At 30.6% G+C, this 24,411-nt stretch overlaps 1 protein-coding gene across 1 annotated transcript in view; it reads left to right on the forward strand.

The window, feature by feature from the left end:
• Nucleotides 1-24,021, forward strand: part of LOC107451110 (uncharacterized) — a 38,951-nt gene extending 14,930 nt beyond the window's left edge. Inside the window, exons 2-3 of the mRNA XM_016067103.5 lie at nucleotides 3,979-4,053; nucleotides 19,268-24,021. Coding sequence (XP_015922589.2) covers nucleotides 4,012-4,053; nucleotides 19,268-21,673 — 2,448 coding nt within the window. The 5' untranslated portion in view covers nucleotides 3,979-4,011 and the 3' untranslated portion in view covers nucleotides 21,674-24,021. The remainder of the gene's footprint in view (nucleotides 1-3,978; nucleotides 4,054-19,267) is intronic.
• Nucleotides 24,022-24,411: the final 390 nt, after the last annotated feature.

Here is a 24,411-nt window from a genome sequence, read left to right on the forward strand (position 1 = left end):
AGAAAAATATTTATAGATTTACATACAAAACATTATATATAGCTTGCACATGTTATATTTGGCGATACTATGGATAAACTTTTCTTAGGATTTAATCTTTTTATTATTTCTTTTGAAAAGCCGCTTTTCGCATCGCTGTATTGTTCGTAGCGGAGAATAGGTTATATCTAGAGCCATCTGGAGCCAGAAAAGAAAAAAAAATGGTATTAAAAACAATTTCCTTTCTAGATCTTTTATAAAGTAAAATAAAAACTTTTTCGATTAATTATGAGTTATTATTATTTGCCTTTTTTTTTCAGATATTGGCTTATATTTCAAATACCGGTTTAAACACCAGTAACAGTTTTTTTTTTTCCTTCTATTTTCCAGGGAACAAACATTCCTGCTATAAGTAATGTGTTTAATATTAACCACAATTTTGTTAAATTTTATGGAACCTAAATTTTTTTATTTGATTTTATTACAGAACTGTTGTCATTGTTAAATATTTTGGAAAATTGTAAACGATTTTGAATAGTCTCAAATATTAGAAAAATTAAGATCTGCAGTACAGCAATTACATTAAAACTACGTCATACTAGAAATTTCCTCTTCTCTTTTTTTTCTTTTAAATCACTTACTAAGAAATCAACGTTTGTTTTTTTAAATTTTTATACTTTCTGATAAGGAACTGATATTTTCTAACTCTGGGAATTCAAAACATCCTTTTTAGTTCTGGAAGAATTTAATAAATTTACAGAATTTGATAATTAATTATAAAGCTAAATACTAAAATAGTATCATTTATACACTACAGCAATTTATATTATTTAAAATCGACAGCATTGTTTCTGAATAGGTTAATTATAAATTAGATTTCAAAAAGGGAAGAATTATCGAACGTTTTTGTCCCTAAAGCGTGCACCGAATATATTTTTATTCAATGTTCTAATGAGAAAACACAGGATATGGGTGGTAAATAAACTTGTATCCGCCCTAGTCATTTATTCTACGTTCTTTTCCGGTAAGAAATGTTTGTTCTTTGTAACCCCTATATGAATAAGTTCAGTTTGCGGAAACGATGTTTAGTCTGTGATTTTAGTAACCTTTAATGATTAGGTTACTATGAGGGTTAAGCATTTCACTTCTATGAATTAATATGCTTTCAGTTAAGAGTTTGAGTTACCGAATTAACATCTCTCTCTCTCTCTCTTTTTTCTTACAAAATAGCTGTCTATCTTATCTTACAAAATAGTCAGTCATGTCATAGTTTACTCTTACCCTTTTTCACCTAAAGTACCTATTTATACCCTTCCGGAGGTGGCTTCGAATGTCCTATTTAGAATGAATTTAACAACAACAAAAAATATTAGTGTAAGAAATACCTAGCATTGGCCTTTAAATTTAACCGTTTAAATGTTTTTATTTTATGTAATTAATAGATTTTGGTTGATATTATTATTAAGTTTCTCAAATTGTAAGTGCTAGGAATAAAATATTAGACTTACTAGTCTTCAACATTTTGAGAAAGAGACATGTTCCTAAATTATTAATATAAGCACTGTAATATACGTATACATATTAAATGTATAATACGGTACTAGGAGAGGAATAAAAAAACAATTCACAACGCTTAATCTTATTTGACTTTCATAAATAAACTAAGGTTGTTGTTTTTTTAATATTTGTTCGCCAAACTATTACCTTTTTGCGAAATACTTTTTCTAGTGACAGCAAACTAAAGACAATATTTTAAAAACAACTAGAATATTCTAAAAAAGAATTTCAGGATTTAAACAGTGCTGTAAACTACTACGCGCTTTGCCATATATTTTATAGAATAGCAAAAAATTAATAAAATGAAAGCCTTCAGAATTTTTGGTAATTTTGCTAATATTTTAAAAGCCTTCCCATGAGAGAAATAGAATAAACTGAGTTTCATGTAAATTTCTGAATCATTTACATGTAGTGGTGTAGGAAATAACTTTAAATCAAATTTACCAAACAAAGGACCATACATTAAATTTAGCTACCACTAGAAGAAATTTTCTCGAAAAGCATATAAAGTTGGCAGCACTGCATTGCGTCTTCCGGTGCAGTGTAGCCAGACTGAGACATGAGAGCGTATTTAAAAACTATCAAATACATAATTGTCTATAATTGTAGTTAAATTTTCATTTTCTTACCACTGAGAATAATCATCCTCAGAAATATTAGAAGTTGGCAATGAATAGTCATATTTGCCATATTTGGTTGTTAATGAATAGTCAGTCATATTTGCTATCACTGGGAAATATATATTTTTAAATTCTGGAATTTTCGCTGTTGTTGAATGGTTATGAAACTTAATAAATACTCTTCTGTTTGAATCTATTGGGTTAGATAAAAGAAAATTTTCAATATAAAAAATATAATAAGCATAGAGTTAAAGGTTAAATCCAGAAAAGGTTTTTTTTTTTTTTAAATTTCATAACATTAAGCGGTTACGGAATTAAAAATATGCCATTTCAATTATTTAGAACTCGGTTTGTAGGTCTGTCAAAACCTTTTAGGAAAACTTCGTCTAGTGGTTCCTCTGCTTATGTTTTAATGAGTTCTCCGTATAGTACGCTTTTTGAAAAATATTTTATATAGAGTAGAAAACATTTAAAAGACGACGCATTAAGAAAATTTTGCCAGCATTTTAAAAGCATCATCTCGAGTTAAGGCTCCTATACTATCAGAGCTGACCTATCAAGCAATATTGGAGCAAAAAAGATCGTAAGTTAGTATTGGTTATGTTATTACAGAAATGCCAACTGCTCCGGACACGCCAAAATAATTTCAGATACGGTAAATCACTACAAAGTAAATTTTGCGAATAGTTGACAATGTTTGCTTGCTTTTAAAAACGTAAAGCATGTAATAAGTATAATAAATATGGTGAATTATAAAAGCCTACGCATTGTTTAGAAATAGTGGTGTATTAAAATCTACTAAATCGAACTTATTAAACCAAGAATTACAATTAATAAACTACCACTTGAAAATATTTATTCGCTGTGCTTATGTTAGCTCTTTGCTCCAACAATAAATATAAAGTCGGCCTGTTTAATTTAGGGGCTCTATCTCGAGTAAGCTGGATAAAAGTTGCGTTGCAAATCAACTTTTACATCATTTATATGTAGTTTTGTGGAAAATAGGATTAAATGAAATAAAAAAAAATTTATTTAAGCATTAACTAACGTAGCTACCACTATAATTTAATACATTTTTAAATAAATAAAAGTTTTTATATGACAAATGAAAACTGACATCCCTGATTTTGGTTTAACCCTTTTGCACCGGACAGGACACGTGCTGTCCATGGGTGAAAGCCCTTATATAGCAAGACGGAAAAGAAAAAAACCTGGTACATAAAGCATTTCATTCCAGCATTTTTTTCGAAAAAAATGAAATATCTGTAACTATCAAGATTTCTTTTATAATTCTGGCATATTTATAAAACTGCTTCTTTTCCAAGATATTGTTGAAAAATTTAAAAAAAAGAATAAGTAAACTCCTCCCCAAAACTAGCTATAACTGAAATGGTTTTACTACCAGCCTTTCCTCTTTTCCGTCTCGCTTTCACCCCTGCTGGTTTTTCGCCGTATTGAAAGGGTTAAAGTTATAATACACACTACTGTGAGTAAATAGTTCAAAATTTCATGTGAAACGCATCGTTGTTACGACTGTATTGTGGTAAGGCTATTAAAATGTCGCAAAATTACCGAAATTTTGATATGTAGATTTTGATTTGTAGATTTTAACTGAGTACCACTCTATAAAATATTTTGTAAGAAGCGCAGTAGTAGGCAGCACTGCTTTTGTAATCAATATAAATTGCCTCTCTCTAAGACATGTAGGTGATGTTTTAATTTTTCTACTACTTTTTATTTTAGTAAAAGGTTCTGCGATTACTGTATTTTGTTTAGATGAACCAAATGAGTTTTTATTCAAACAATTTTTTTTCTTTTTCAGGCGTTACGCTCAGTCCCTGAACTCCGACAAAAGATGCGCTCCTTCTCAGCATCATTGACTTCACTACTGATATTGGTGAGTTAACTCTCAACTTAATTTGAAATACTTAACCTTACAAATTAAACAGAGATAGAACATCTGCCATAAAAATTTAGAAATTTATAACTATTCAATATAGAAATTGAACTATTCATTAGTTAATACCACAATAGCAGCTGCCATTTTTTTATTTTTTTATTATATTTTTTGACATTCCAATTAAATCTCTTTGTAGAGATATCGATATGTTACCGTGAAGGATCGAAATCAAGAGAAATGCCAACTTTCACCGGTGAATGTCAACATTCACATAGTCGCGTTGGTGAATTTCCGAAACATTTGTTTTATCCGATTTAATATTAATTTATATTATTATATTTATTCGATATCTTAATATCTGCTGAGGATAGATTAGGGGAAACATCAGTGTTCGGAGTTAATCAGTATAGGGTATAGGGGAGAGTGGGGTCAATTGTAACAGGGTACGATTGTAACAGAGCAAAAATTTCGAGTGTCGGGTTCTAGATTTGGTTCCTAGGTGGCGCACAAGGTGTATTTAATATATCTACATGTACACCCCTGCTGTCAGCCATTTTTATGTACTTTTGAAAGAGTTACATCACAAAAGATATTTTGACGCTGCGTAAGTACTTTTTTTGGTATTAGAATATTATATTGTTACAAAGTAATTTTGTTTAAACAAATAAAAATTATTAACCGAATATGTAAGTGGACACCTTAATTAACATTTCAAAAAAAAGATTAGTTATGTCAATTAACTAGCATTGTTTTTAACAAATGAAGCTGAAATGGCGTCTTGGGGACAATTGTAACAATAAGTAAAGGGGCGATTGTAACAGCTGAAAATAAATTCATAATTTCAATTGCAATTGTTTAACCCTTTAGGTCCCATTTCTTATGTTTACAAACCATTACTTAACTCTTTAAGTACCACAAATAGTTTCATACATCATTTATATTATGTTGCATGTGCATTATTTTATTTGTCACCTTTCACAGCACAAATTAAAACTTTTAACCCCTTAGGTCTCTGCTCATTATTATTTTTACTCCTAAAATATCACTACTATTTTAATCAATAAAAAAATATATCACAACTATGATAATCTGTATGATTAACTATGTTTTAGTTGAATTTATGAACTGTTACAATTGACCCCGTAAGTGGGGACAATTGTAACAAGTGCACAACTGTCAAAAATTGTTAATAACTAATATAACAACATTTAAATTAAGGTATTTATTTTTTTTCTACTAGAAGAGAGTCTACTTTACTCGTCTATCAATTAATACTAATAATATATTGGATTTTTTTGTTAGTTAAAAATAGTTAAGTAAAAAATTTTACAATTGACCCCACTCTCCCCTACGGTGCAAATGTATATCAGGCAGTGGCACTGAATCTTATAAAAAAAGCATTGATGTAAAGTATACCGGGCAGTGGCACTAAACTCGATCTAGTATGTATTTTGGACATTTACCAAAGCGGACAATGTGATTATCAACATTCACCGGCTGAAGTCAACAACCACCAATTTCGGTTATTCACAGTAACAGATATAACATCTTAAACAAAAATTAATTGTGCAAAAACTTCTTGTTTTAATTATTAAAAAAAAAAAAATGTGCGAGATTTTGTCTTAACACTAGAAGACTCTGTTCCCCGAACGCTGTTATTCGGATTCGTAAAAACATGGAAAAATTTTTAAAATATTATGAATTTAATCTGAAAAATTACAAATTTCCTATTTGTATTCTATTTCTAATTAAAACTTCAAACATACAGCTTTCTTTTTACTTTGAGTTAGAAATGTATTCTGATAGCTACGAACATTAATAAATGAAAATTTTTGTGCATTAATATCCTCTTATCATCCACTTTTTTCCTTTAATATATACACTTGTTCGTAAAAATATCTACCACTTTTTAAACGTGTCCAGGTAAGTACAAAACCTGACTACCACTCACAAACTCCAGAAGTCACATTGCAATTTTTTTATTTTTTATTTCGTGACTTTTGGCTTGGTATAAAAATATGAAAGCTCCGTGAGATTTCACTGTAACGAAATTTTGTTCTTAAGTGTTGTATAGTAAGGATGCAACTAAAAATGTAAAAAGTGGTAGAAACTCAATTTATTTTTATTTATTTATTTATTATCTCTTTAACTGCAGGATTCCCACTACCAGGAAAAAATAAATGAGTGGTAGCTAAGATTTTTCAAGACAACAGAAAAATGCTTATATATTTATCTTTCATTTGTAAATTACGAAATTATTCCCGAAATATTTCCACCCATACATATTTCCTTTAAAATTAATAGTTATTAAGTGCTTAAAACATCTAGATCTATCTCACTTTTGCTACCACCTTAAAAAAATTTCAGACCATGGGAATCCTGTAACTACCACTAGAACTAACATTTCAAGCTCTTCAGGTTTAAAGCAAAATTGATAAATTGTTATCTTTTTTAGTGAGTTGAGCAACAAATTGTTATCTTTAGTGAGTTGAGCAACATAAAAACGAGTGGTATTTCCAGGACGCCTGACTCATGACTATCACAGAGACGCAGACAAAGTGGACTAACTATCACTTACATAAGCTTTTCTCGCCCATTTTACCATTATATGTCTCAAAAATCCGACGAATCAGACAATGCCGCTTCTCGGCTGCGCACTGATATTTGAGCTATGTTCTAATGTTCTTCCTAAAATTTTAATTAGCGAAAATGAAAAAAAAAATATGCTAAAAGGAGACGTAAATAAGAATTTCTTTTAATAAAGTTTTGAATAGCAATTATCACCACTTTTTACATTTTTAGTCATCCCTGGCAAAACTGGTATTGAAAGTTGAAGAGACATTTAAAACAATAGATAATTAAAATAATGGTTATAAATAGCTTTAAAATGTTTTCAAAAACTAATCTACAATTTTAAACGTATTATATTCTTGAGGCCATTGTCATTGCAAATGGACCTCACATTCGTTTTTTACACTTTCTAGTCTAAAGTCATTATTATGAAACAAAATTGTTGCCAATTAGAGATTCGAAATATCTCAACAACAAAAAAAAAGTGTTAACAGAAATGGTAGTAAGAAACATTCCTCAGTGAGTGTATATTAAAATTGTTAATCTTTATTTATTTGTTAACAAATAAACACCTAAACAGAAAGGCATTTCTTTAACATATTGCACATTTATCGGAAACATAGTTATATAACAATTCATTTAATGATTATTATTCCGTATTCAAGCAAAACTGTCAAATAACTTCGAAATAATTAGAAGGCCTATGTCATACGATGCTTTGTTACAGTAAAGACGTGTCGAGTCTTTTAAATAGTTGTTAAAATTAACCGAAAATGTTGTATCCGGAGCAGTTGTCATCTCTTATTGTCTATTTCTTTCTGCTGCATACCCAAAGCTGCCAACTTTCTATTCTTTTTGACAGAAATTATTCTAGTGGTGGCTATGTTTACGTTTTAAAGTATTATTTTTATTCATTAAACTTTATTTTCACAGCATCTACATATAAATATGATTCAAAAGTTCATCTGCAACGCCACTTTGTTTCAGCTCTTTTGAGGTGAAGCTTTTAAAATGTTGGCAAAGTTACAAATATTTTTGAAAGCTTTGGTTTTTAAACGTCTATTATTATATAAAATACTTTTCAAAAAGTGTAGTAGTTGGTAGGCTTGCATTCCTCTTTGGATTTAAAAAACTAAGGTGCTTAGACTTCAGATATAATAGTAGACTAAAAAACCCGTTTTAGAGATGCAAATTATAACGATTTTAGAGGTTCGTTTTCGTCACAGAAAGAGCTAAACTACAAACAACTATGTCTATGCGAATTATTTAGACAAATAATTAACCCAAAGAGGGTCCCAAGACGGGCTTTAACTTATTCATCCGTGCGGGTTAACATGCAAACAAATCTTTTGGGTAAGCTAGTTTTTGCAATTTAAAAATAAAGTTTTACCTCAAGATTGAGAGACTTAAACAGTAATTCTTTTACTATCAATGGGGAAAAAGCATTTTAGAACACCTTTAATATAAGTAAAAAAATTAATAAACTAGCATGTGACACCTAACATGTGACCCTTTACAATGTTGCAAGGACGCGAAGGTTAAACGATCTTGAAAAGTTTGGCATGCATATGATTGCGCTCATTTTCAAGTTCAAGGGCGGTGGAATAGTCCTTGTTTGGGCTTGGTGCGCCTTAGAGCTGTCTCATTATCTAAACACATAAAGGTCGTTTTTAAGACGCTGGAAAGAAAAAAGAAATGGCTAGTTGGGAAGTCCACAATACGTTCACGAACTTCACCTGATGATTAATGAAATAAAGACACTTATTCATCTAGTCGGCCTTTTTGTAATCATAAATGATGGACAAATCTGCATGAAAGGTGACCAATAACTTGTTTTGACCATAAGGATATTCTTGCAAATAGCGATAACGAGATTTTATGAAAGGTACGAGTTATCTTTGAGATGTGTTCGATTGCCCAAGAGCGGTATGTCTGATTTATGCATTCTTTTGCTTCTTTAATTATTGTCGACTCATTTTAATTCGAACACAAGGATCAATTAAAACATCTTTTAATTATAGTCGAAAATTCACATCAATTAGAGCGTACTTTTCTCTTTGTTTTAACCTAAGAAAAACAAGTAATATATAATGTATCAAATTCCGTTAGGCTTAATTGTATGATTCATGCTTTAATAGTTTATCCAGATTTAAAAACTCATCTTACGACGACTAAATTTTTTATCGTAAATGACCAAACTAGCATAGCTGCCAACAGTTGCTTTTTTTTTAATAACGTTTTTCTTAGAGGTAGCGCCTTAGTTAACAACAAGATTTTTCTTAAGTATTTAAGAAGGCAGTAAGATTTCTGCAGTGTTTGCCTGCAGTTGTACTTTAAAGCGAGATAGACAATGTTTAACATCCATCCGGGCTCCTAAGAAAAATAACCATTTGCCAGATCTCACCATAACCATCTCACCATAACCATTTGCCAGATCTCACACTTAAGTGTGAGATCTGGCAAATTTCTTGAATAAAGTAGGAGTTGATAATAAAACTCAAATAAAATAAATTCAATTAAATGAATTAACCAAAAAAAATGAATTGTCAGAATTCACCATAATGAGAATATATAATAATAAACATGATGTACTTGATGATACATAAATTTCAGTTGTTTCAAAAACCTTTGAAGATATTAAAAGTCGACCTGTTTCGAACACTGAAAATAGGCACCCATTTTCAAGCCTCGCTACACGTCAGCAAGGAAAGCAAGAGATTTGAAACAAATAAAGTTGCCAACGAAAATATGGAAAATAAATAGCGGTGGAAAAAAACTAGAGATCGAAAAACCAAAATCCATTCGCTATAAAGAGGTGGAAAGAAACTCATGTCATTAAAAAAGGAATGGGCTGTCATATGAATGTAACTAGATTCCAGGGCATCAAGATGAGCTGACACGACAGGAGGGAAAACAATTTTGGCATTATCGAAATTATATTTAAGCCCGAGAATCCAGCAATGTGCAACAATAGGTGGTGATGATAATCAAGAGCCAACCAACTTACTTTAAAACTAGACGTGCATAAAAAATTTACATTGAAGGAACGCAATAGTAACGTTTTCTTATTCGAATTTATTTTGCAAGAATAAGAAGCTAGTTATGTCTACCATAATTATTTAATAATTAGCTATTAACCAGATCCATTAATTAATATTAATTTCTACAGTTAATATTTGAAATTGGACCTGTAATCTAAGTAAAATGCCTTTTCAAAGCTGAAATGGTAAGTTGCAGAAAGAAACGAGGATTCGGCAAATATATGGAAACACTTCTATGCTAACACTATGTAACAATCTTTCTTTTATCAATAAATGTTTTGGACAATGTTACATTGCAAAAATTTTGGCACATTTTGATCATGTTGCTAGAAGCTTTTAGAAATGATGTTATTTTTACTCATGCAAAATTTGGATCGTCCAGAATGAGGAGAGAAAGTTAACAACTTTTTCGAGTTTTCATACCAGCAATTTTGAATTACTTATATACGGTTGCAATATTTGTGTTAGAATGCTTTTTTAAATATAGTGGCATTGAAGAAGAAAAAAACTTTTTAATTTTCTGCGTTCATTTAAATCGATGGAAATTATGCAAGAGTAAAAAGTTTCAAGCATGATCTTTCGAATAATGTCAACATTTTTGTTATCTTTCAAGACATTTGCTGCTGAAATTTTTTTTTTTACCTAGAGTAAGCGTAGAGTTGCTTCTATATTCTTGAAAAACCCTTGTAAATCCACTTAAGACTAAAGAAATATCTATTATCACTTTTTGAAAAAACGGTGCATTTGGAGTATGGATCATTTGTTGCTTGACTTTGAGATAGAAAAGTTATAATTTGTGGTAATTACTATATCCTATATTATTATTTTAGTTTCGAAACAAAAGAAGAAAAAAAAAGAAAACTGCGGGAATATAATGAAGCGAAAAATTGCCTTTCACTCAAACGATTCAAGCGAAAAATTTGCGAGAAACTAACTCATCGATTTCACGCGTCAAAAGAATTTTAAAAAAAAGCAGAAAAAGTAAAGTTCTGAGAAAACGCTATAAAGACATAAACCACAACGACGAATTTACAATGGTTCTCAACGAAGCGAATCCATGTCGAGAAAAATAATTCATTTTATTCATCAAAAAAAAAAAAAAATTTTTTTTTAATGATAACTTCATTTTCTTTTCAACGTAATCCCAAACAAAGGCGATGATGAGCAAAAGAAAAAAAAAACTGAAAGAAAGAAACATAATCCTATTCAAAACCCTAAATACAATCTGGCAACTTCTGTCTAAAGTTTGTTTTGCTTTTAATTTGGATTATATTGAGTCCGTCTGCTTGTTTAGGTAGGTCAGTGGGTAAAAGAAGACGGGTAAAGAGGAGAAGAAAAAAATTCAAACTTCCTGGCAAAATCGACCATGACCTAATGGCCGTCAATGACCCACAGAAAACGCAGTTCTTTTTCGCGTGTGTAATCTACTTGCAGGTGTGTGACTTTTACACATTCTGCTTCCTTGATTAAAAAGCTTGAGGGTGTTTCAGGGTTACCTTGCGGACGGTCCTCAGTTCAAGTTAATTGCTAATGGATCAAACTTGATTATCAGAGATGAGAACATTATCCAAATGGATCTTATTCTTTGGTTAACCATCTCAAGACACGTGTTTATTATGGATTCATAATTACGTGAAAGAGGACACATTTATCTTGATTGTTTTGACTTCATTGTGGACAGTTTCTTACATACAAATATTAAAGTAAAAGGGCAAAACTGTAATGAGAGGCTTGAGCGTGTGAAATTTTTTTTTTACTTTAAGAAAGAGGCATTCGCGTTTACCAAATAATATAAATATTTATAGTTTATGAAGTACTGTTTGTCTAAGATAGGTACTCTGACCGCCACTAAGTCTGCGGCAGTCTGGGGCTATGGAAACAAGAACAGGGCATTTTAGGGAGGGTAGCTTTGATGAAGAGGTCTCTTTTTCTCTCGCCGAAACCAGTCCAAAAGAGGGACCCCGCACTCCTACTTAATAATCATACCTCGTTACCATAGTCACCGCCGCAGCTCCAGACGAATGTCTGGCAGAGTACCTATCTTAGAGTAACAATATATAGTTTGTCTAAGCTAAGAACTGTTCCCGCCACAAAGTGTGTAGCCGTCTGTTGCTATGGAGACAAGAATGGCGCACTTTAGGGAGGGTAGCTTCACTCTAGGACTAACACAATAGACCGAAGATTCCCTTTCTCTCGCCCTCCCGAGCCGAAACCACTTCAAAACAGTGACCCCCAACCCCTACTTGAAAATGTCATAACTTGTTACCGTAGTCACTGCCACAGGTCTAGACGAATGTCTGGGGGAGTTCTTATTTAAGACAAACTATACACAATCTTGGAGTCTGCCACCGAAGGCTGCTATTACCGATTCGTCGGAATATATGAAACGGAATTAAATAAAAGTACGAAATAAAATGAAAACGGTCGGAAAAACGCCTCCAAGTTGAAGTAGCCGGTATCATCTGTAATAAGCATAATATAAGTAAAATTCGATTAGAATAATAAATAGAAACGATAAAAACTGAAAACTATATACAAGGAGTGGCAAAAATATAATAAATGAAAAATCATAAGGCGAAGTGAGAAGCCAAAAGCCGACAAGCTAAATGCAAAATAAGAGTATTTACACCTATATACAAAAGTTAGGACGATACGTAAAACTATCTAGAAGCAGATTACATAATCAGTGGTGACGTAAGGGACCTAACATGGGGACCCTTCACCCCCGCGGCTTCTAGGAAGGGTTGCTCCCCTGACGATAATAATAATATGAAAAGTAGTAAGTAAAATATCGATATAATAACTTTTCTACCAGTAAAGAAATTATTTTTCAAAACTGCGAAATTTCCTTAGCAGTTTTTTTTGGACAACGTAATAAAATAATTAATTCACTTGATGAAAAGAATCATGTGCTACCACTGTTTGGTAATGGCTCTCTTCACATCCTTATTTGCAGTGGTCGCAGTGTCCTATTAAAAAGTGGTAGCCTATTTACTTTAAACTAACAAACAAAAGTTTTAATTTAATGTTAACAAAATATTTATTACAAAATAATATTAAATATTTTGGGTTACACTTTAATTAGAAATTAAGAATAGTATTTTTTAAAACTAATTTTTTTTATCGTGTCATAGAAGTTAAAATTATTCCCTTTAATCCAAAAATAGGCAAAAAGTTTGATTATTCCACCTTCCATTATTTTATTTTTAATAGGACGCCGCGACAATTGTATTTAATATTATGCATCGATAGTTTTATGCTAATTCAGTTGCTTCATTTATCTTTTTCATACATTTTTGCCACTCAAAGCTCGATTAAAAACTCAATTTTTTTGGGTTAGTTAAAGTACTATTTGTAACAAATATTTTCATGTTTAGCCAATTTTTTCTATCAAACTAGATATACTAAAAGTTAAAAAGCGTCTTAATACCAGACTTTAAAATAAAATATATATTATAAAATAATAATAATAAATTTCTAATACTGAATGGGAATTAAGTCTCAAACGTTTTTTTTATAAAAATGCTGAGTTTTCGGCATGCACTGGTAAATTGTTCGTTATTTCTGAATTATCAGGCGGTACAATACAGTTTCATAGCTGCCAACTCTTCCGGTTTTCCCGAAAGATTTTAATTTCGTATTTAAGGTGGTACCGAAACTCATGTCATGCCATTAGATTTTTTGAATTAAAATAATAATTATAAATGAGTTTGACCACCACTACATATAAATAATTACAACAAATATATATAAGCATACTAAACATCACGACAGAGGATTTTAACGTAGTAAAAATATAAATATATTTTGGAGTAAGATTGTTTTTCGGTGAGTGTTTTACTACCACTTGAAGAACCCATTCTCAGAAAGAGTAAAAGTTGGCAGGTATGCAATTTTATTGTTTTTACGTGACTGAAACCGGTTTGTACTTGTTTACATTCAGTTGCTACAATTGGTTGAATTACACGATTTATTATATAAATATAGAATATTTATTATATCAGGTATTATATTAGTATAATATAATAAACTCGCTATAGTGTTTTAATAATTACATGTTTTGCACGAGTTTGTATGCTATACTTTTACATTTCAACATACATGTAATATGTTTTTATTCAGGAGATTTTTTATATGCTTCCTAATTGTATTTATTTTTATCTTATTGCATTACAATGTGAACCAATTGATACGCGGACGTAAACAAATGCAAACTGGTTTTAGCCGCGTAAAACCATTAAAGTTGTATGGTATAACCTGATAACTCAGATTTTACATAAAATCTTATAGTACGTCTAATAATTTGGCCAGGGACTCTAGAGCAGTCGAAATCATTATTAACACGTTGAATGCCACGCTAACATTACATGGCTTGCCCGTTTGGCCAAACGGTAAATAACTACTAACTAAATTTGCAAATATTTGACAGATTTTGCTAATTTTTTAAAAGGTTTAGCATGACATATCTGAAAAAAAGTAGTAAATTATATAATCCTACGAATTGTTTAGAAATAGTGATGGATAAAAATCTACTAAATTGAATTGATTAAGCCGAGAATCATAATTAATTAACTACCACTTGAAAATATTTATTCGCCGTCCGGAGAAAATCGGCAACTCTTTGTATATAAAAAAAACTATTTTCGTGGGTTCTATATTGCATTCATTTCTTCAAACCATTTTAGTAACAATAATAATATTAAAAAAAGTAAACATTTACTGGAATTATGTGTTTTGAATTATCTTGGCTTCGTTGGTCACCGGTGACCCCGTGGCGCTACGAACAAACTCAGTTCCGGTCACCGGTGATCCCCATGGCATTCAACGTGTTAACCATTACCATTTTCACGTAAAAATTACGTTAACAATTTGCACACTCCTTACAAAAGATATTTTCCGGTAGTAATAACAGACCTGCCGATTTTTGTAAAATATTACGTAGACCAGTGGACAATTAAAAGCTGAAGCTCTTACAATTATTTTAAACGCTTCATCACGAGAAAGATGTAAGAAAGGGGCATTTTATATAAACTTTTGAATCATTTACATGTAGTGAAGTGAAAAAATAAAAACTTTAAATAATCAATTTAAAAAAAAAAACAAAGAAATAAAACTTTGCTATCTACCACCAGACGAAATTTCCTCTTAAAGGATAGAAACTTGGCAAGCCTGGTAGTAACATAACTACCACTTTTTACAAACTCCGGAAAATTGTGTTTTATCAATTTAGAGTGGTTGCAAAATTATTACACTTCAATTTAACTTTATAATTTATAAATATAACCTAAATTTATAACCTCCCCAAATACTACTGAATTTCAGCACTTTCAGTAAATAATTTTACAAGCGGTAGCAAATTTAAATAAGAAATTTAAAAAAAAAATTATCCACCGCTTCATATAAATAATTTAAACATAATAAAGGTTAAAATCAAATTGACATGATCTTAGGTACCAAGAATTGTATAATATAATTAAAATAACAATTATTATAATAAATATCATTACTTATAATACATATTAATATTTAAATAAATTAGAATCGAAAGAATTTTGTCCACTGCAATACATAAATATACTTCAAATATATTAATGGTCAGATAAAAATTTGACAAGGCTCTGAAATCATTTTAATGGCTTTAAAATTTATTTGTTCTAAGAATTTTGGGTTTAGTTTGTTTCCACCAATAAATATGTATCGCACAAAACTCGAGTAATATATGTTTATAAAATTTTATACTTATTTCAATATGTTAAACGGGAAGCTTATAAACTATCAACGGTAAAAGCCAGACAGATAAGATAAACAACTAGTTAATGGGTGGAATAACGTTATTTTTTTATAGCTTTTAATCCCTAAAGTTTTGAGCGTTAAATATGTATTTTTATATACTTGCTATAATTGTAAAAAAAAATTGTGGTAGTTATAAATTTTTTATTTTTCTCGAAAAATAGTGCTAGAATGAATGTGTTTGCTCTTTTCCGTTTATTGAGAGATATATATAGGCTTTCAGCCCAGGCCACCTAGCTTTAATAAAGAATTTTCTTTCTTCAAATTTAAATAACTGAAAATCATATTCCTATCTCCATTTTAAATCACTTTAAATGACAGAAATAGAATACAAAAGAATGACACTATAATGGGAATCTCACGAACTTAGCACAATAGTTGAAAAGATTATCATACTCATTTACACTTCATGTGTAAACAACTTCATGAAATGTATTCTAATGTCATCTTAAAATAGAACGAAAAGAAATTTCACCTTTTCTACCTGAGAATCTCATCAAAAAGTTGAAATTTAATCGAGTCCATCTGCAAATATGTATTACTGACCCAAATAGCCGGAAGCTGGGGGAAAAAATAACACGCACCCCCGCAGTGTTTGTTCAGGTGAATTGGAATGGTATTTTGCAAACAATACTTAATCTTTTTTGTTTTTTTTAAGAGGATTAGCTGATAATATTTAGTTCATTTAAATAAGGGTCACACCTAATTAAAATTCCATGAAATAGAATTACACTGAAACGGGTTTGAATTTATGCGTATTCAACTAAAACTTATCGTTTCAAATAAAAATAAAAAATTTGTTTACATTTTGGAATTTTGTGCAAAGAAAAAAAAAAAGTATGAAATGGATTTGAATCAATGTGCATTTAACTATCAACGTTTAAAAAAAATTTTTGTTCGTATTTTGAAATCTTGCGGGGAAAAAAATTTTCTGAAATGGATTTGATTCAATGCGCTTTAAACTAAAACTCATAGTTACGAGAAATATTTCTTTTTATTGTTTTATGCATCTTTTTTAAGAGTTTGAAATTATTTGAATCAACACTCCTTTAACTAAATCTCATCGTTTCAAAAATAATTGTTCAGTTTATTTCAAAATCTTGTGTAAAAAAAGTGATTGCATACAATTGTTGAGTTTACATATAAATGCTTGAAGATGATTCAAACTTCAATTTTAGTTGAAGGCTTAAACCATAATATGATGGCATTGCGTTCTTTCTCAACTCTTTTCTAGTGATGTATGTACATTTAGCAGAAATAAAAATTACTTTCATAAGTTTTTTATAGCTCTACTCACTCTCATTTCAATATACGCCGTGTAAAGGAAAAAATTTAATCCAAAAAACCTTTTATGCGTTTATTATGTTTCATGGTTTATTAAGAACTCATGCACAAGGAAGTAAATTGTTCATCAATGACAAACTTCACTTTTGATGTTTTTCACCAAACCATCAGGGGGGGGGGGAGACAAATTTTTTCGTATGCAATTAATTTCGGTCGAAGTTATGCGAAAAAATATTACAAGAAAAAATTAACTTATTTTGACATTCTCTTGTTTAAAACTTATATACAATGTTTTGTTAGCTCTTTATGTTTCATGATAAAATATAAAATTTGTTTTATAGTTCAATATATATATATATATATATATATATTCTTTGTATATTAATAAAGTTCGTTACTAAATATAAAAGTTATGAAGATTTTTCATCTATCAAGTCACTGTATGACATTCATTACCATAATAAAAATAATGATTAGATGTGTATTTAGTTTGATGAAAAATACTAAAACAAATGATACAAAAATACTTGGAGGCTAAGCTCCCTGTTTCTGCCGCTCAGCAACCCCGATGATTGCTTCGTAATATTGTTCTTTCTTGGCATAAAAAAGGTTTTTCTATGAAAGTTGAAATTATTCATTTAAAATTAATGTTACTCAAAATAATTATGTTAGTTTACGCTTGTGCCACCCCCCAGCAGTTCCTACGTTTAAACATTTCCTTTTTATGATTCTAGTAAGATCTATTAGTTAACATAAACAATTTTGCTTACTTATAATTTTTTAAAATAACTATAAAAGACTCTGTTCGCTCTTCTCATCAACTCTCATGGTTTCTTCTCATTCATTACTGTTTCTTTTATTTTTACTTTACCCTCTGCACACCGAGTACTTTAAAATGCTGTTTATGAACTAATATAGCACTAAATCATTTAAAATACCTAGTCCTAGTAGTACAATTTATCTGTGCACGTAGGTCGCGGAGTGTCCCCTATTCCATCCATTACGAATTTATGTGCAGTTCGTGTCGGATCTTAACGGACAACAGACAGTGAGGTTGCTGTATATACTTTAAAATGCAGAATACAGCATGTTTATATAATTTTTAAAATTCTTAAAATAACATGGTTAATATTTATTAAGTGACAAAATATTTTAATTTTAGAGAGGTGATTGTTTTTGGAATGCAAAGGGTTAAAAGTCAAGAAGAAAAAGTTTATTTTGTTTATAAAATATTGAATCCTTATAATTTTATGCAAGCACATTTAATTAGTACGTAAAAAGTAACAAAATAAAAGGATACCTGGATTTGAAAATTATCAACTGTACTTGAGATTCACATAAAATTGCAGTAATTGGAATATTGAAGGAAAAAAAATACTCTCGTAAATTTAATAAATCGAAATGGTCTTAACAGCACGTAAATATCAACTCTGTAGTTGCATTTCAGCAAACAGTAGATCAGCCAACACTTTTTCCTCTACTATAAGTTTAATAAATCTAGGACTAACAATCATACCATAAAACCTTTTATTCCATAACATTCTTTATGCAGGTTTCTACACACCTTTGTAATTTCCTTCACACCGTGGCAAAATAAAATTGCAAAAAAGTACTAAAAATTATTCTGATAAAAATTGAATAAATTGATCGAATTTCGAAAAAAAAAGAAAAACAAAACAACTTAAAACTGCTAATTTGTTGAGATTAAAGATTTCCTTTTTTTTTTAAAATATAATGTTATCACAGTTTTAAAAAACGCAAACCAATATGGACGCCGCTAATTATATCCTAATTATTTTTTTTACATAAATTTCTCCTAAACAAAGACATATATATGCCTAGCATGGACATATATACATACTTACTGATTGCAAAATTGTATTAGTATAATTTTGTCAGAAAAAATTAATGGAAAATCTTAAATATAGCATGCTTCATATTTCAAATTCGAGTAGATGATAACCTTGCAGTTTACCCGCTACGAAAGATACTAAAGGATGTAGTGTAACGATCAATTATTCCTTTAATTGGAAAAACTATTAAGAGGATTAAAATGCAATTTAGAATTCTACTCCTATAACTTAGAGTTATGGTGTCAAGTAGAAAAAAGAAATTTTTCACTTGGTATTCACTACCACTTTTTTCAAATAGGTGTTTTTTATTTAGGAAAAAAATTTTTGGAACCGGTGTTTTGTGGGTTATTGTTTAATAATACTATCATATAATTAATTTTAGATGTAATATAATGTATGTGTTATATGTAAAGTCTATTACTGAAAAAAAAAAAAAAAACAGAAACTGAGTTTTCTTTTTAGAATTCAGAGCAATGCTCCGACATTAGGATAATCCGGTATTTAGCTTTCCTACCTAATTATTTTAATTCGTCATAATTTCTTACTTGTACACTTCAAATTTAAAATCATTTTATAAAATAGGATAATTCTCGATTCAATTAAAATTTATTAGCTTTAATACATACTTTTGTTGAACATAATTTTCATTTGTTATTTTTTTCTTTGTTTCAGTTATACTGCGGTGACGTGTTATCTGGAGTAGGCATTCAGCCCATTCAGTCACAGAATATCCCACCCTCAAAACCGCAACCAAAACGAGATTCGCTACAACTTCATCTGCCAGTAATTCCTCAACAGCAATCAAATTATCTGATTTTGCCTAAATCAAGCTTCATTTTGCCGAAAAACAATGGACATCTGTTTGGAGCACCATCAAACAGAAACACTAATCGAAGGCCTGCAAATGGTCCACCTGAGAAACTTCGACCAGAACTTCAGAGAAACAAACAAAGAAATCCACCACAAAACAGAAAACCGAATTTGCAGTTTAACAATGGCCCTCATCAACCAGCTGCAAGTCAGCAGCATAAGCACGTACTATCCAATCTTCAATATCCACCAAGGAATAACTTCAAACTCCAAATACAAGAAGCTACAATTCCTCAAAACATAAAACCAGATCAAAATGGTCAAAACAGGCCTCCAATTTTACCAAACTTTCAAGTTCATCCACCATTAGTAAACCACAATCCAAATGAATTCCTCCACAATGGTCTTCCTCCACGTAAATTGAAACAAAAAAATCATCAAAAGAATATTCCCGTCCTTCTACCAACACACGACATTGAATCGGGGCATATTGGCGAACCTTCTCAGGAAATAAAGCATCAAGTGCCCATATTGCCTCAAACAGGTCCTGTTGATATTGATCTTGCACACTTACTCTCAGCCCCACAGCATGAAAATGAAGTAGTAAAGCATTCGTTTTCACATTCAGTTGAAGTACATCCAGTATCCGGAGTTGAAAGCTCGCCACAAGATTTGCACGAAGACATTCATAAACTGCAACATGCTGAGAAATTAAACGGTGGTCCTTTCGATGAGTTGCAAGCGCACATTGCGAAAACCCATGGTGATCCATTGCAACAAAATATTCCAGGTCATGGATTTCCATTCCCCGACTTTGCAGAACCGGAACCAGGACCACAGCTAAAACCCTCCAACTTTCCTCTGAGTCCGAATTTAAATCTAAACAACAGAATAATAACTCCAGAGGAATCGAAACAAAGTCAGGTAAGTGTCAGAGCTAAGGCATCTGATGTATACGATCAGGCAAAAGAAGAAAGCGCGCCGATTGCGCTGTATGGTCAGGTTCTTCCACCCAATGATGCAACATACAGTTCCGAGATAAACAACTTCCCTGGCTTACATGACCACGAGAGTGCTGCCGATGAAGACAGATGGCCAATCATCTCACCCGAAATGCCAAAAATCGTACATCTTGATGTGAAATGTGAAAAGAATTTAATGAGGGTATCCATTGATTTCGACAAACCTTTCCACGGCATTATTTATAGCAAAGGACATTTCAGTTACGGAAGGTGTGTACATTTACCAGCTGGATCAGGCCATAACAGTGTCCAGTTTGACATCTCCATCAACAGCTGTGGAATGCAAGGAAACTCTCCATCGGGACACTATGGTCCCACCGAAACTGGATCTTACTTCGAAAACACAGTCGTGGTGCAATACGATCCACTTGTGCAAGAAGTTTGGGATCAAGCACGAAAGCTGAGATGCAACTGGCATGACCAGTATGAAAAAACAGTCACATTCCGACCTTTCAATGTTGACATGCTTCAAGTAGTGAGAGCAGACTTTGCTGGTGACAATGTGGGTTGCTGGATGCAAATCCAAGTGGGTAAAGGTCCTTGGGCAAATGAAGTTGCTGGAATCGTCCGCATAGGTCAAACCATGACACTGGTTCTCGCAATTAAAGACGACGAAAGTAAATTCGACATGATGGTACGTAATTGCATCGCCCACGATGGCAACAGAGCACCAATAGAATTGGTTGACTCTTCCGGTTGTATTACCAGACCAAAATTAATGAGCCGATTCACCAAAGTGAAGAATTTCGGATCATCAGCATCTGTGTTATCTTTTGCTCACTTCCAAGCTTTTAAATTCCCTGATTCGACAGAAGTCCACATACAGTGCACAGTACAAATTTGCAGACACCAATGTGAAGAACAATGCAGCATACACAGGAGAAGAAAAAGGCAGGCAATTGTCGGCAAGGGCGAAGTCAGGGAGATAGGGCTGAACAGCATACTTCAAGTTGTAGCAGTTGAAGACCTCACGTTTTCTCCCTACCAAAATAAAACCGACGACGATACAAACAGAATCACAACTGAAAAGAGTAAAGTATGTATGTCTTCCTCAGGATTCGCAGCGTCCCTAATATTGCTCCTTTCCATAGTGGTCATATCCAGCTTGATTGCAGCATTTCTCTTCCTCAAGCAAAGAAACACTCCAAAAATGCCACCGCTTCCTTATGACATGGCAGTTTTCAAAAAGCATGTTGAAAAACAAATTAAGAAACAGCAGCAGCAACAACAGCAAAAGAAATTGTAACTTATATTGAAGTCATGATTATGGTGCACAGAAAATCAAAATTGGCATCCAAAACTAAAATATTATCAAAATAAAAAAAATTACTACCCACTAAGAGCAATTTTGCAAAAATAATGCACTCAATTATGGTACAACATTAATGAAGTAAATGTTAAGATATTCTTAGCATATACAGTTATAATGTGATTAATTTATTTATTGTACCTAAAATAAGAAGAAGAAAAATGAGTAGAAATGATAGCTCAAATAATAGCCTTAACATTCTCGTGTATCCAGAACTTATAATGTAATATTTAAGACCTTATAGTGCTGTGAAAACATCTTGAAAGCTTATAGAATACAATTCTCAACTTGATTAAATAATGTTTTACTTCCTCTATTTTATTTTTTTAAAAATATTTTATGTGACTTTGTAATTGGATGCTACTTTGAAAAAAAATATCACATATTTGTAAATTATTTTGTATATATAAGAAGCTTTCTTTAACTTTCTGTGCAAGTTGAGATAGAAGTACAAATCAATAAGATTTGTACATATCAAGTATTAGATATTTTATAGTATTAGATTAGGTTTATACTAACAATTGACACAAAACATGTTAAAAGCACAAAGTATTAGATGTTCTACTACCTAATTATCAGTTAACAAATGCAGTTTATCAGATTCGAATGTAAATTTGTAAACTGCGTATAATTGTGATGATTGGAAACGAAATTTACTGTGGATATCTAGGAAAAATCAGATTAATTTTAAGCTAAATATTAGCAAAATAGCATTTAAAAAAAGGAAATACTTTTTAATAGTTCACAAACGAATACTATTTCTTTTGTATTCTTCATAAAAAATGAGCTTTTATTAGATACGCAAGATTTTTGCATATCATTTTAATGTTATTTAACCATTATATAGTTTTTGTAACAATTTGATAATTTTAAGTGCAACAAATTGTTATGGGGTGCCTTACAGTTTCTCCATTTTTATCACTTGCATCGAACTTCTATGTTACATTTATTTATTTATTTTGTGTTAATATGTTGAAAGAGTATTTTGTGTCCTCATATACGCTTCAAGCGTTGAAAATAGTAGCGTTTAAAACGCATTTCGGTACGTCATTCCCCACCTCATCGCTGGTGCTGGTCGCCATTCCTCATGTCACCTTGTAAATGAAAGCTTTTTGTGTCATAAAGTTATTAGATAACTTTGTATTTATCATGAAGTCATTGTATAAAGTTTATGATGTTAACTTGACTATTTAAGGTGAACTTTGTTTTACATAATATAGAATAACATAGACAGAAATATGCAATTCTTTTTAGACTCCTGAAAATTTACTAAATGAATAAAACAAAAAAGCTAAAAGACAAGGCGCTGGATTTGAAAATTCCCCTACCATTACATCAAGCAAAATATTACCTCAAAAATAACATTTATTAATTACGAAACAATAAAATATTTATGAATTAAAACATTGATGCTAACTTCCACACTTATTGAGAAATGTATTTCCATAAAGAAATTATTAAAACAAAGTGAGCAGAATTATTTTTTATTTCACTAATAGTTAATTTTCAAGTGGTTTATAAGTAATAGTTATCAATAAGTGACTTGTCATAGCAGTAAAAATCATTTTAAATCTAATTTATAAACCTCAAAATCAGAAATCAAAATATAAATTTCGTTATTACTACAAAAATTGTTTTCTTAAATTGTAAAAGTTGCTAGACACGCTAAAGTAAATATAATATTTATTAATACTATTAACAGCAGTTTTGAACTATAAGAAAATTTTTTAATTCTTCATTTCGAAAATTATATTGAGGGCATAGTCTTTTCAAATATTAGGTGCATAAAAAGGTAAAGATACTTTACAAAAATATTGGGAAATAATTTATTTAAAATAAATAGTCAAATTAATTATTAACAAATTGATCCTCCATCCCAAGACAAAATGCAAATGAGTTTGATTTCATGAAAAAAAAATTTTTTTTGGAGGAGGAAAATATGACGATTGAATATAATTATCAAAAATCACTAAGTGAAAGAATTGCATAGGGCCAGGACAAATTTTGCCTATAATTAGTCATAGTCATATCAACCCTAAATATAGTTTTCATGAAAGATATTGTTATAAACTGGGAAAAGAGAAATAATGCAAACTCGACATACAGATTTATGCACTGTTTTGTGTTTGTTTTACAAGTGTAATTTTATAGAATAGAAATGTCATCAGTGTAGTTCATTATGATCACAGACAGACTAGTCAGTCTGAGAACATGATTTCATACTCGTCCACTACATTTTCCGCCATAATGAATGTAATCACATTGTTTTATTGTGAAATAAAAATATTTATAAAAAAATTGTGGATTGGGTTTATTTATACGAAAAATTATTATTGTTAAAGCAATAAAATAAAAATTAAAAACCTTTGGTAAGCACATGGAAAGAAATTTAAAAAACACATAACAAAATTAAAAAAGTTAGAAGAAAATTATGTTTTCTTGCCACTTTATGAAAAAAAAAACTTAAGTAAAGATTAAATAAAACACTATGAACTAAAAATTATCTATTTTGACAACAAATACCTTTAGACTGACTAAATATGCTAATACATTAGTAAAAAATATAAATTTTAAACCCAAAATAAGTTAACTTAAAATTATATTTTGAATCTGGAATCAGTATATTTTAGCTGATAAAGTTTTTCATTAACTATTATTTTCACTATTTAATTTTT

The sequence above is a fragment of the Parasteatoda tepidariorum genome, chromosome 4 (genome assembly GCF_982258835.1).
Source record: "Parasteatoda tepidariorum strain Cologne lab strain chromosome 4, Ptep-v5.0, whole genome shotgun sequence".
Taxonomy (NCBI): domain Eukaryota; kingdom Metazoa; phylum Arthropoda; class Arachnida; order Araneae; family Theridiidae; genus Parasteatoda; species Parasteatoda tepidariorum.